General features: G+C 39.8%; 1 protein-coding gene across 8 annotated transcripts in view; it reads left to right on the forward strand.

Annotated features, from left to right (window-relative positions):
* SCHIP1 (schwannomin interacting protein 1) overlaps nucleotides 1-14274 on the forward strand; it is a 138365-nt gene that overhangs the window by 113235 nt on the left and 10856 nt on the right. For all 8 annotated transcript variants that reach the window (XM_054552923.2, XM_063722310.1, XM_009239472.4 and 5 more), the window contains one exon: nucleotides 13963-14080. In XM_054552923.2, coding sequence (XP_054408898.1) covers nucleotides 13963-14080 — 118 coding nt within the window. The remainder of the gene's footprint in view (nucleotides 1-13962; nucleotides 14081-14274) is intronic.

The following is a 14274-nucleotide window of genomic DNA, read 5'->3' on the forward strand; positions in this document are numbered from 1 at the left end:
AGGTGTTAAATCAATCTTTCTTTGTGTTCAGTCCTACTTCACTCCCCTACTTTCAGCTGTATCTGAGCATTTCCAGGATTCTGCAGTAGTAATGCATGTGCTTTCTCTACCAGCCTCCCCTGTGGGCATATGGTAGATTGAGGTAGTTAAGTCAAATACTCCCCACCCATCTGCATATTATCTTCTAAAATTTCATCAAAATCCCTTGTATGCTGTTGTTTCCGTTTCCTTTTTCTTTGTGCATGTAGATTTGTACCTTCTTTTTTTCTTTAATATTATTTTAGTAGGATTTCAGAAGTGAGAGTAGATACTTGTGCTCAATATGCCATGGTTAACTAGAAAGTTTTCACTATTTTTAATAGCAGAAATATGTTGAATAAAACCCTGTGTGGAAACCCAGTTTGGCAGTCCTCCTTTGGTTCAGGAGGACTGAAGGAGAGAGACTGGAATACCTCTGCCCAGAAAATGTGTCCCCCCATCCTAATTGCCCCTTTCCATGCCTGCCCTTTGGTACCTCTCTCCATCCTTCCCCTACAAGCCCCTGAAGCCTACCTGAAACTCTTCTGGCAGAGCAGAATTTGAAAATCACTGAGTCATCTGCCCCCTGCGGAGACACGGATATCTAAACACAAATGTATTTCACAGTAGCTCATAACAAGCTACACTTGTTGACTCACCATAAGGAAGATTATTTATATCCTGTTCTTTCTGATACTTTCATCTCCACATTCTGGGATGAGATCATCTTCTGAGAACACGATGACTGTTTCGGATGTCTCTCAGAATGACGGTTAATAATGAGACTAAATATTTCTAAGAAATATCTCTTTATCCCTATAAATTTAAAGTTTGCAAAGGTTGACTGTCATCCTCCTCATCAGTAATAACGTAGGAGAAAAGCCTTTAGAATGTTCAGTTGCAATTATGTAACCCATACTCCCTATCCCTGTTAGAATTTGTTTCTGCTGCATCACTATCCCTGAAATTCTTCATTGAACTGGAAATACCTTACCTCTTACTTACAAAAGTACTTGAGGGATGTCAGAACATTGAGTTCACCAGTATGGTACTCCAAAATGTACCAGAGCACATAATAGTATTTGAAAAACCGTTAGGTAACTTACAGAAAACCTATCATTTTTTATGCCTTCCTCCAAGGATTACCTCTAGTATCTAAAATATTACACAATTTCAACAGCGAAATAAGATTTTAAGTGGATCTTTTGAGGAATAATAAGATTAAAACCAGGTAAACCTGATATGAATTTACTACTCTGAAGAGCTCAATGCCCAATTTTAAATGAGGCTGGAGATTTAAAATTAATTGACCAAGCAGTGGATTCCTAAATGGTAAGCTTACTTTTTAAGGCAGGGCCTACTGAGGTGAGTGGGATCTTTGGCAAACTAATGGAGTTCTGTTTATGTTTCTTTAAAGGCTGTATATTTGCCTGTAAAAACTAACTCCATGCACAGTATGTGAGAAATTATCAAGTAACATGAGGGTCTGGGAAGACTGGAGTTTCAACTGTTCCTGTGAGCGTGAGTTCCTCTCAGTTGTCTGTTGGGTTTTAGCCCCACTGGATTTTTCTAGATGTTGCTATCTCCTAAAGCACTTCTTAAGAGTGACAAGCTGTTAAATGAAAGCTAGGCTTACAATAATCCCATAAAGACATTTCATGCCTAATAGTGCAGCAAAATAATATTTGATGTTGCTTCATAACTCAACTAATTAAATTTGACTTATACTGAAATGTGGCAAGTAGAGAGTGTCATTTTCTTCTTCAAAATTTGCTAATCCACACATTTTCAGCCCTTTACAAACTGAAACTGTATAACCTTTGTCATTTTTTCTATTTAAAAGTGTTTCTGTAAAGTTTTTTAAAGCTTAAAATGAAATGAGAAAAATGAATTATCTATTTTTGAAATAAGGTTTCTAAGAAATATTAGGGTTAGTCATATTCTTGAAGAAACATTTTTTCTATTATTACTAGTATAATACTTTCCTATAAAATATGTTTTCATTGGCCAAACTAATTATCAGTTAGCATTATGTTTCAGATGATGAGCTTATATAGCTTAGTGTAATTAAAGGAATAGAAACAGGCTTAGCTGCTGTGGAACACAAGATAATCTTTATTAATAGATATCTGGGAAATCTTTTATTTTTTAAACATTGCAACCTACCTAACATTGTGAAGGAAGTTTTCTCTGCCTTCTCCTTTTTTTTCTCAGAGTAACCACGAAATAAATTTAATTCTCACCTCTCTTCTTACCTTACCCCAAGAGAGATCTTATTTACATACATATAAATATAAATACAGTCTTTTTCATAAAGTGTGCAATGGGATGATGTGACCTAAAATAGGCTATACCATTTTCTCCAAAGGCTGAATATTATGAAAACAGAAATTCCCCAGAGAACTTTTGAGCAGCTGCTTTGAATAATGATTACTGTTTACTTAACTCAACCATTCCAACATCACCCAATCAAAACTCGTTTCTTTCTTGGCCTTATAGGTTTATTGGTAAATGGCTGAGACAAGGCCAATAATGGACACCTGCCATCTCCTTTTGTGTTTGGGCTGGAGGGCAAGGAGTGGGGGGGCACCCTAACTGGGAGCTGTTATCAACTGGACCAATAACAGTGAATCCAGAGAGACTTCAAAGAAATAGGATTCACAGGGACTTTAAAAGTGAGGAACTGAGAATCTGTATATACAGTGTGCCACGAATCACAGGTCGAATCAGCATCATTTTGCCAAGAAAGTCAATCATCCTTTTGTCTCTAACAGTAATAATTTTTGTATGATTTTCTGGAAGAAGCACAATGGTTATATCTGCCCAGTGTTAATGAGGAAAGAGGTTGTCTAGTTCCAACTCAGTGAAATTGCCCGTCTGTGGCATCTTTCTTGAAATAATAGATGCATACTTTAGCAACCTATTTATAACATGCAACATATCTTTAACATTTCATATTAGTCTCCTACATATATACTAAAGATTTGCTTTAAAAACCCTTCATATAAGTATTCCCAAGGTGTGTGTCATTGCAAATGGTAGCTAATGATGACTTCTTTTTTTTCACTATTTGAAAGGCCACTGGGTCATCTAAAAAAAAAAAAAAAACTATCATTTTTATGCCCCTCCTTCAAAGATTGCTTCCAGTATTCAAAACTATTACACAATTTCAGAAGTGAAGCAAGATTTGAAGTGGATCTTTTGAGGAGTAATAAGCTTAAAATGGCAAAACAAATTTAATTATGTAAGCAATTCTTCTCCTTCACAAACCTGAAAGAAAAGCAAATTGGTATTTGTGAAATTTTCTTTGTCTAATAAATAGCCTCACTTTACAATAATGCCAATGACCCTGGTTTAATTAGGTGCAATTAATTTTGTGCAAGCTGAATTTGACATCTTGCTAGAGGCATAACCAGCTGTAACCTGTCTTATGAATTTTTTTTTTTATCACCAATGAGAATTCAATTGCCTAAGCTATTGCAAAAGTGGGAGAGGCAGGAAGAAAAAGACCACAGGGCTGCATTTTATATTTAAAATTGGCTCTAGTGGACAGCTGAATGTTTAATTAAAAGAGTTTCTAGGAATTATTTTTCATTGGTGCATCATCTTTGACAAGCTATGATGACTTTATTACTGTAGTTTGCATTCTCTTTGGACAGTGGTCCCATACATGTGTCTAGACACACACAGTTCACGTGACAGTGCTCCATTGAGTGTGCACAAAAGCATTCATTGCTGCTAGAAAACATTCTCACTGACTGCAGGTGAGCCATGTTATCTAAGGTTTAACACCATTCTTTTACTCAATCCTGTTGTAAAATTTTCTGTCCTGCTTGGATTGTTCTCATTCAGATTATTACATGCATTAAAAACCCATGGAAGGCCAGGCACAGTGGCGTGTGCCTGTAGTCACAGCTACTCAGGAGGCTGAGATGGGAGGATCCCTTGAGCCCAGGAGCTTGAGGATAGCTTAGGCTAGCTTAGGCAACAGCGAGAACCTGTCTCTAAAAAAAAAACAAAACAAAACAAACCATGAAAGAGATTTCTGATGAGAACAGAAACCATTAGTGCAATCAACAGATTACAAAGAGGAGAACAAGATCCAATGGCTATAATTTGTGAAGTGTTTTCTAAGTAGACAGAATATTTATGTATGGCGTTAGAAAATCAGTGTCACTGAAAACACTATAAAAAGCTCAGATCCTGCCATATTTGTCCCCCATTCTTCCAGTCTCCCTGCTTCTCTCACCAGAGACAATCACTGTTCCAGGATTTGTATTTGTTCCACCATCGATCATGAGGTGGTGTATCCACATGCTCTGTTAATCACCATGCTTTTTCACTTATCAACATGTTTCGGGTCTGTTCACTAGGCAGGCAGTGTAGCGTGGTGGGTAGGAGTAGGGTATTGGGAACCAGAGGGTCTGGCTTGGAGTCTTGACTCTGCTGCTTACTAGCACTTACTAATGACTTCACTTGCGGCTCAGTTTCCTCATCTGTAAAATGGGGTAATAATTGTGCCTACTTCATGGGGTTACTGTGAGGAAGACCAGCAAAGCACTCAGAAGAGTGCCTGGATGAGAGTCAGTGCTGCATTAGTAGGTGCTGCTACAGTATTTCGTTATCCTTTTTATTTACTCTTAGACACCACTGATTGTAAGACAAATAGTTATTTTATGTACACTAAAAAAGAAAAACCACTGCCATTTAAACGGTGACACATGCCTTCTTAACACTTAGAGTTTTTATTTTAGTTATTGAAAGAGTCATTTTAGACTTGTTTGGACATACGCTTTTATCATATGTTTCTTGTGCACAAAAAGAGGAAGAAAAGGTGAAACACGTTGGCAAATGTAGTCTTAAAACTTTTTCACATTTACAGTCCAACTCTCCACTTAACTACTTTACCTGAGAGCTGTCATGTCTCAGCTTTTGGGCCATCGGGAGATGGAGTGCATCACCTTCCAAGCCATCGTCCCCCCATCTGCAAGGTTTGATGCTGGAGCTTTGTTGTTCTTGTCAGAAGGCATGAGTGGACAACCAGTGCCCACCTCTTCCTTGGGGATTATTACCTGGTTTGTGGGCTGATAGGGTTAAGTACTGCAATCATGCCACCATCTACCTGAGGTACAGCAGCTGAGATACATCCCTATTTTAGGCCAGGAGTGGTGGCTCATGCCTGTAATCCCAGCATTTTAGGAGGCCAAGGCAGGTGGATCACCTGAGGTCAGGAGTTCAAGATCAGCACAGCCAACATGATGAAACCCCCATCTCTACTAAAAATACAAAAATTAGCCAGGAGTGGTGGCAGGCGCCTATAATCTCAGCTACTCAGGAGGCTGAGGCAGGAGAATCGCTTGAACCCTCTAGGCAGAGGTTGCAGTGAGCCGAGATCACGCCATTGCACTCCAGCCTGGGTGACAAGAGCGAAACTCTGTTTCAAAAAATAAAAAATAAAGACTGCAAAATGTAAATAACCATGCTTCATAGAATCAATGCAATCTTATCGATGCACTGCATTCTTTTTCATGACTGCGTAGAATTCAGTCACAAACTAAATCATGAAAGCCAATGTTTTTGAGATGAAGCTTACCATGGAACCAAGCCTAAATGGTGGCCCCAAAATGTTTCTAAACATGAACATAAAAAGTGGTAAAACAGTGCTTTAGTGGTCAAAAGAATAAAAGAATTTGCAATTAAGATTTTCACCTACTTCAGGAATATGCCTCAGAAACACACACAGGCACTGACTCTCCGCTGTCATGTTTTTACCCAGTCCGCATGAACATTTTCAAAGGTCTGGAAGGGGAAAAGTATTTCTTCTCTAACCTTCATTGCCTCAACAGCCGAAACTCATCAGCAGGTGGGGTAGATAGGTGTTTAAACTCTGTCTGGGCTGAGCAGAATAAATAGGCAGCCTGGCTTTAAAAATACAAACAGTTAAATTTATATCAATTACGTTAGAGTCTATAATTTACTGATCCAAGGAGGAGAATGAAATCAAGACTGGATTGAGGAGGGATGTCAACAGTTGAATCAGAGTCCATCCACAGAAATGTTCTCTTATAAGAAAATATGTTTCTTGCTGCCCACGGATCTCCCACCACCCCCAGCACCCTGCCAAAAACAAAAGCCCAGCCTGACTCGTGTGTGAGTCAGTCCCTGCATAGACATGGCTGAGTCAGACACACAGCCATCCTCTTCCAGCTATCAAACACTGATCTGCTCACCTTTTCTCCAACACACAAATGCTAATCATCAACTCGGTCATGTTCTTTCCTTTTCTTTTTTAAATTCTTGCCAAGGCTGGGTGCAGTGGCTCATGCCTGTAATCCCAGCACTTTGGGAGGCCAAGGCAGGTGGATCACGTGAGGTCAGTAGTTCGGGACCAGCCTGGCCAACATGGTGAAACCCTGTCTCTACTAAAAATACAAAAATTAGCCGGGTGTGGTGGTGGGCGCTTGTAGTCCAAGCTACTCGGGAGGCTGAGGCAGGAGTATCACTTGAACCCAGGAGGCGGAGGTTGCGGTGAGCCAAGATTGCACCCCTGCACTCCAGCCTGGGCAACAGAGTGAGACTCTGTCTCAAAAAAATAAAAATAAAAATAAAAATAAATAAATTCCTGCCAAATGCCCATATATAGCACCTCAGAAGTGCTCAAAAGAGGAAAATCCAAAGCCAACTGAATCTCTTTCACTAAAAAAAAAAAAGATGTATTTCCTGACTTTTTTTCTATGCATATATCTCCATATTTTTGCTTATAAAGAAGTTGGAATTATAGCATAGGTACTGTTTTTAGCCTACTTTCTTTTACTTAACAGTCAGAAACTTTCATCCAATCTAATAATATTGGACTAAGCTTATTCATAAGATTCATCTAATGTAATAATATTGGACTAATCTTATACATAAGATTAGTATTTCTACTAGCTGCAGAATAGCCCATCATGTATTTCACCATAAAATACTTTATCAATCTTTTATTGTTAGGCATTTAAGTTGTTGCCAGCTTTTTGTTTTGGTTTTGGTTTTGTTTTGCTTTCTTTTTTTTTTTAATCTTTCTTCTCTTTTTTTCTACCATTAATGAATTTGTTTCATCCTTTTTAAAGTGCCCTGACATCTCAAGATGGACTTTCCTAAAGTATCAGTGTTGTGATATTGTGTAATTTAACCTCTCTGAGCCGTTGTTTTCTCATATGTGAAACAGGGTTCACAGTGCCTACTTCATGTGTATCTGAGGGTTAGACGTGAAATAGTAAAATGCCCAGCACATAGTAGATGCTCAAAAACGGTAACTTTTAATTTCAGAATACAGATTACTTGGAAATTACTTGACCTTATTTAAGATGGAAGTAGATAACATTTGGTGCCTACGAGAAATGGCTGTTTTATTCCTAGTATCAGAAGAGGCCCCGTTCTGGTCTTTCATTCATGCTAGAGAACATTTCAGTTGAAAATGCATTTTCCCAACATTAAGATCCTATAATTCCAATTTAATTACATGAAAGTGGTCATTAGTGAAGGAAATGGACACTGATGTAGAATTAGAACCAACAGCCGTCTGAGGAATGCAAGTATTTATAGCTCTCTGGAGATTCGGGTTAGGATACAGGGGTGATGTTTCTCCAGAGAAAAGCTGGTGAGTGGTAGTTTCCCTTTTCTATTAGTTGCCTAAGTCAGTGAGGAGGTTCTGTGGCTATGTGGTGCCACAGAATGGCTGGTGTGCTTACCAGCCATCATGTGAACATGTGCAGATGGAAGGGTCCAGAACTAGTCTTAGAAGAGCAAGCAGAAGAAAGAAAGTATGCATAAGATTAGGAGGAGAAAACCCAGAGAGGGCCATTCACACTCCAGCTACCTTTGGTGCTGCCTTCATCAGCTTCTGCTGAGGAAGCCAAACACCTGAGTCCTGTAAGGTGGAGATCAGGACAGGATATAAAGAGACATAATGTCCTCCCCAATCCTCTCTTTGGCGTATAGTTAGAAACTACCCATAACTTCTCTGGGCACATAACTACTGAAGGGTCAGCTTTTGTATCTCTCTTGTATTTATTCCGCCCAACCTCAGTTCACCAAGACTTCCTTCCTTTTGCAGTTCTCTGCTCTTTCACTCTTCTGGTTAACACCTTATTAATGTCCAGGTAGCAAAAGTATTTTCCATATGTAAGACGGAGATTCTACTAAGTGTTTCTTGAGGTCCCTTCCAATGCTCTGTGTATTCCACATTTCTATTTATACATTGTGACTTAATGATCCAAGCACTTGGTATTTGTTAGAAGACCTAGTTTTTATTTGCATCACTTAATATAGGGGCCGTGAACCATAAAATGCCCTCAGGAGCCAAAAAGAAACATTAAGTGAGTGAAGTAGCACAGATAAAAAGCAATAGGGGACTGCAGCAAACTAGAAAGTGTGTGCCCTGGCTGATGGGGACAGCAGCTACTCAGCACCAGCCTATTGGTGCCATGAAATTTACAGAACTATTATTACCTGATCATCAAATGAATGAATGAATGAATGCATGCGTGCATGAACATGTAACTCTTTGTTCTCTACCTTATATAGTTATAAAAATCATTTATAGTCATTGTGTGTGTGTGATGATTTGTGTTGGACCAGCATTATTTGCTAAAATATAGCATTGTATTTTCATAACAAATATTGTGAGGCAGAAACTTTGCCTTTTGTTTCTCTTTTTGTGTTTTTAAGTAGTAATAGGCATTTCTGTAACTCAAGGTAAATATCAACCTGGAACAGTCAGTAGGGAAAACTAGGGAAAGGGCAGAGTTTGCAGGATGGGAAAACTATTTTACAATTTACAAGGAGTAGCAGTACTTCATTTTAACCTAACTGAACACATTTTATAGAGACACCATCACACGTGCAGTACCTCTAAAGCTTACCCAAACCTCAATTGTTCTCACATTCTTTCTTCATTACAGATTCTCGGAAAAATGAAATGTGTTTTTAGCTACTTGAGTAGTTACAATCCATATTTTATGTTTCATCACTTTTGAAATTCTCATGAAACAGAAAAAGATATAAATATATAGGCAATTATTCATTATATATAAAATCTTTGAATCATGCATCAAAGATCCTTTAAAATAAATGGAAATAATATATTTTAATGACCCAGCCACAAACTAGTTGGGTATATTGAGTAATGAATGGCATAGCAGGACCAATGGCTCTCCAGCCACACTGGTTGTAGGCAGATAATGAGCAATGCATGTTTGAAGTCCCTGGCATATGGGACGTTCCCTTTCATTCTGTTTCCTAAGGAAACCCATACAATTGCCTTAAAATTATAAGCAAGTATAGGAGGCATATTTCCTTTAAAATTATATTGCCAGATACAGAAAGGATCTAATAAATTCAAACCTGATATTAAGTGTAGTATAAGCGAAAGGCCACTGGATTCTAAAATCAGAAGTCCAGCCTGTAGCCTCTTGTTTTGTGACCCTGTACCAGTTACCTATTGCCACAATGATGATGTGTAATTTTTTTAAAAAGCCATCCACGTCAGTAGCATACAATGATCAAGCTTTACTTCTCCTTAGGATCCTATAGGTCAGCTGGGTGGTTCTGTTCTGAGCTGGGCTTGGACAGGCTTACTCAGTCACCTCCGGTCAGCGAGGTGGCTGGGCTGTCACACGTGTCTAGGGCTTCAGTTGAGACAACTGCCAGTTGAGCTCTGTGCTACGAAGTTACACCGCCAGCAGGCTAGCCTGGACCTGTTCTGAGGGTGGTGGCAGGGCTCCCTGAGGGGGAAACTGGAATACCATCACTTCCTCTGCATTCTACTGGCAAAGACAAGTTCCAAGGCCAGCCCCAGGGCTAGGGAAATAGATTCCACTTCTCAATGGGAGAAGCTTCAGGGTCACATTACAGAGGAGATGGGTATAAGGAGAGGAAGAATTGAGATGACTTTTATAAAGAGGTTGTCGCAGGTCTGGGGCAAGTCATTTGACTTTTCTGAGTAACTATATCTTGCCTGTAATCAACAGGTGATTATACAGCCCTGGGAGATCATGTAAGTGAACATACTTTAAAATCCAATGCAACAGTTCAAGTAAAGTGAACCAAGGTGCTGTGGACAGGGGGATAAAAATCTTACCAATGAATCTTGAACATTTATACGTAGATACTAGTGGTCTAAGCAGGTGCTGGGAGATTCCCATTCCTAAAATCAGAAAAAAGCAAGTAGTTCCATGCTTCAGAGCTGGCCTCAGACCAGCCCAATCCCGGTCACTACAACCCAAAGCCAAGAACAAAGGCCCGATTCATAATGACCACTGTTTCTCTAGAAGTCACCAGGAAACTTTAGGGCCATGGCATTGTTTCTCTCAGGGAATAAACTGCTCTTGTCCCTGTATTTTGAAAGAAATGTTACCTTTATACAAAATCATATTACCACTTGGCTGAGTTTTTGAGATATTCTATTCGTAGTTAAAAACTTTTCATCTCTGCTATCCTCTCAACTCCTGTGCATATTTTAATAGTATCCCTGGTAACAGTAGTTGGAAGTCAGCACCAGTGTTTTCTAAATAACAGCCTTCCTCACTGTAAATGCCAAGCAGACGTGGTTGCTGTGCAGCCTCCCGACCAAGTGCCCTCCTGCTCCTGGCCAGTAGGCACTGTCACACAGAGGCCACTCCTGCTCACACTGAGATGTCCAGAAGACATACTTAGTCTTTATCTCTCCATGTTTCTGGACATTCTCCATCAAGGACACTCTCTTTCCAGACTCCTGGTGCTCCCTGCCAGTAGCTTCGGGCAGCAGCATTGTTTTTAATTGCCTTGTGGTGTGTAAGGGAGAAGAGCTTTCTGGGATAACTAGGACAGACCTTTCAGAAATGAAATCGACAGGCAAGGCTGACTTCCAGCAGCCTTTGCACAGTGCTCTGCTAAATGCCACTTGAAACATCAAGTAACCTTGAATTGGATACCTTGAAATTATATCTCTAATTAACAAGATGAGGATCGTGTTTTGTTTTCCCCTCAGACTGTGCTTGAAAAATCTAGGTAAATTAGGCACCCTGCAGCCTGAATTTTGCAAGACTGGTTATGAGGGCAGCCAGATGCACTGCAGTGTGAGGGACAGAGGCCCACGGAACTGTGGTTTTCAGATGTGAGCCTCAAGAACAGCCATGTCTCCCAGGGTGGGCAGGGTCCTGGAACAGGGGTTATCTGTTCTTCCACCCTGGGCACAGAGGCCTTCAGCAGCACCAGGTGGCCCCACTCATCCATTCAGGCTGCTTGGGAGCTGTGGTTGAGTTTCACCGAGAGCTGACTTCGTCTTAAAACCCGCTTAAAGGCTAAAAGCAAACAAATCCTCATTGAAACCTGAGCTCATTTTAAGATGTCTTTGCTAAAATCCCCTCTGAACCATTAGCTGTTATGTCATATAATTTCCTTTTCCTGAGAGTAACATTCGTGGTGATTACCACTATAAGGAATTATGTCTCACCCTATAAGAAGCTCTCTTCAGTTTCCCATGGGGATAATGTGGTACTAAGGCGATTTTCTGAATTTCTACCTGCGGCGTTTTTTGATTTTACGCAGACTACTAAATCTCCCCCAACTTTTTTTTTTTTTCTTTCCTTTCCTGAGTTAGACTATATGGGATGTTTAAGTCTGGGTTAATCCTTCAAAAAGAAGTCGGCATGGCAGCAGAACAACAGAATTTATGATCAAACTTTCTTCTGAGTGAAAATATATATCTCTGGACATTGTAAACTTTATTTTGCTTTGTATTTTGTATTGTGGGTTATTTTACATTTTTATAATCTGTGTATCCAGTAGCCAGACCCTTCTTCTCAAGACTTTATTCAATAAATAGAAAATGCTACATAACCCTAGATTCAAATTAGGGTTTGTCTTTAAAATGTGTCTGTTTTTAATTTGCTAACAGCTTTTTTCCCACCATCTTCCAATCCATAGAGCTTGAGTATTATTATTAAAAGGGGGTTGATTTTATTTTTTTAGACTGACGGACATTAAAATTTCTAAACCTGTGTGGAATCAAAGGGTAACCTGAACATATTAGATTTCTCCAGGGGAAAAAATATATATATATGTGTGTGTGTGTGTGTGTATGTATGTGTGTGTGTATGTGTGTGTGTGTATGTATGTATGTATATCCAATGGATAAAAGTAAAAAGGCGGCAAATCCCAGCTCAATAGAAGAACAAACTGCCTAATAGACAATGTGTTGTCTCAGAGAGTTGATTCTACATCAGGGATTATTGTGACAGGACAAGCAGTATTAGAGTAAGTGACTTTAGAGAGTCACTTCACCTCTAAAATTCTGTTCCTTTTGTTTAGACTTTCAATAAATAGAGAATGGAGAGCAACTCATATGTACAGGTCACTTGCCCTGCACTAAGCTCTGAATGAACTATTTTAATCCTTCCTGCATAACACTGGGTTTGCTACTATTCAACCCATTTTACAGATGCGGAAAACTGAGGGTCACAGAGCTTTTGTAATGTGCCTGGAGAAAGAAGTAAGGATTCAGAACCTAAGTTCAGCTCACTCCAAGCACCTTCAGATGATCAGAGTTGGGTGTGTTGCTTTCTAACCCCTAGCTCTGGGCCTGGCTCCCCCTTGCCTGTGCCATGAGGATAGGGAGCAAATAGAGCTGGGCAGACTGAGGGAATGGCTGCATTTTCTTACAGGAGTTGTAAGCTGGGATTTTCAGTAATTATAGAATTTAACAATAGGTGGCAGTGCATACCCATAACAATTATGGTTCCCGTGTTAAATCAGATTTTCTTTTTCTGGGTTCTGTGTCGTTTTCAATAAAAGAAGCAATTTAAATGAGTGATCTGAGCAATTTCTATAAAGCATTCCTACCATTGGAATTGAAAAGTCAAATCTCAGGTAAGTTGTTCTTGGCATTTCTTCCTATGGCAGTAATAATGCCAGAGAAATTCAGCATCCTCTGCCCTAAACCTGGCTTAGGTCAGCTTCCTTGAGATCTTTTCTTGCGTAGGAACCTCCTTTTGCCTTTTCTTTCCCTAAGCTTACACAGAGACTGGGGCTACTAGAGATGCTAGGAAAACTACTTCTTTAAAAATGCTTTATCACCAAACAGTATTGAAATGTGTTCAACTTCAAAAGAAGGTTAGAACAAAAAGTTGGCTGTGCAGTCTGGCCTGCGAGTGGCAGCTACACGGCCAGGTTACCCTTTGTGACTGTGCTTCCAACAACATCAGCCCTGGAGCTTCAGGATTCACCACACATATAATGGCTTCCCAAAGGTCTCTGTCCCTGAGGTTCTGTGTGCAGGAGGCGGTCTGCAGAACCTTGCTGTGTTCTAAGGCTGCACCTTACTGCCTGGGTTTGGGGCTTCCTTACATTTTTTTAAGTGTGAACCTGGGGTGTTTTTCTTTCTTAATGATATAAATGATCTCCCTCGGTTGGCTTTTGGCAACTGCCTTAAAGATTTCCATCAGATGACCCTATTCTGTCTATTTGGGAGAAAAGGAGTCTTTCTTCAGAGAGCTGTGGCCTTGGGATGCTGGCTCCAGTGAGAGAGTCTTTGATTGTCCGCCTGGGACGGGTTCTCTAGATGACACCACGCAGCCTTATTTGCCCGAAGACCCCATTCATCTTGATTGACAGGACTGTAAACTCAAAGACTCAACACATTTTTATCGTGCACCAACTATCTGTTTGGTATTGCGCTGGGTGCTCTAACATGGGGCCTTAAATTATTTTTCACTTACCATGAAACTGGCAAGGAAAAAACTCACAGAACATTGGAAAATCCTCTACTAAGAGTTATTTATATGTGGAGAGTAATATTGGTTGTTCACTTCTCCATGTGAAGAACACATAAGACTACTTTCTGTTAGCAAAATCAGACAGTTCTATTGGCTGAAGCCAAATAACAAACAGCTAAGTAGAACTAGTGTCCTGTTTGTTTCTGCCCAGACTGCAGAGTGGGATGAACTTGCAGATATGCTTTGTCAACGACAGTGGCAGTGATAAGGACAGTGATGCTGATGACAGTAAGACTGAAACCAGCTTGGACACCCCCTTGTCTCCCATGGTGAGTCCAGACAGCACCAGCTGAAGCTCGGTGTTGTGATTTCCGGGCCATTTAGCTTCTTTTCTGTTGTGAATCAGGAACAAACATTTCAGAGATTAAAAAAGAAAAGTTTCTTGGAATTGCATGCTCCTAAAATTTGATAATGATTAAAAAGTCAAAGTTGTAACAAAATAGAGATATATAAGCTTTCTTAA

This window comes from Pongo abelii, chromosome 2 (genome assembly GCF_028885655.2).
Source record: "Pongo abelii isolate AG06213 chromosome 2, NHGRI_mPonAbe1-v2.0_pri, whole genome shotgun sequence".
Lineage (NCBI taxonomy): Eukaryota > Metazoa > Chordata > Mammalia > Primates > Hominidae > Pongo > Pongo abelii.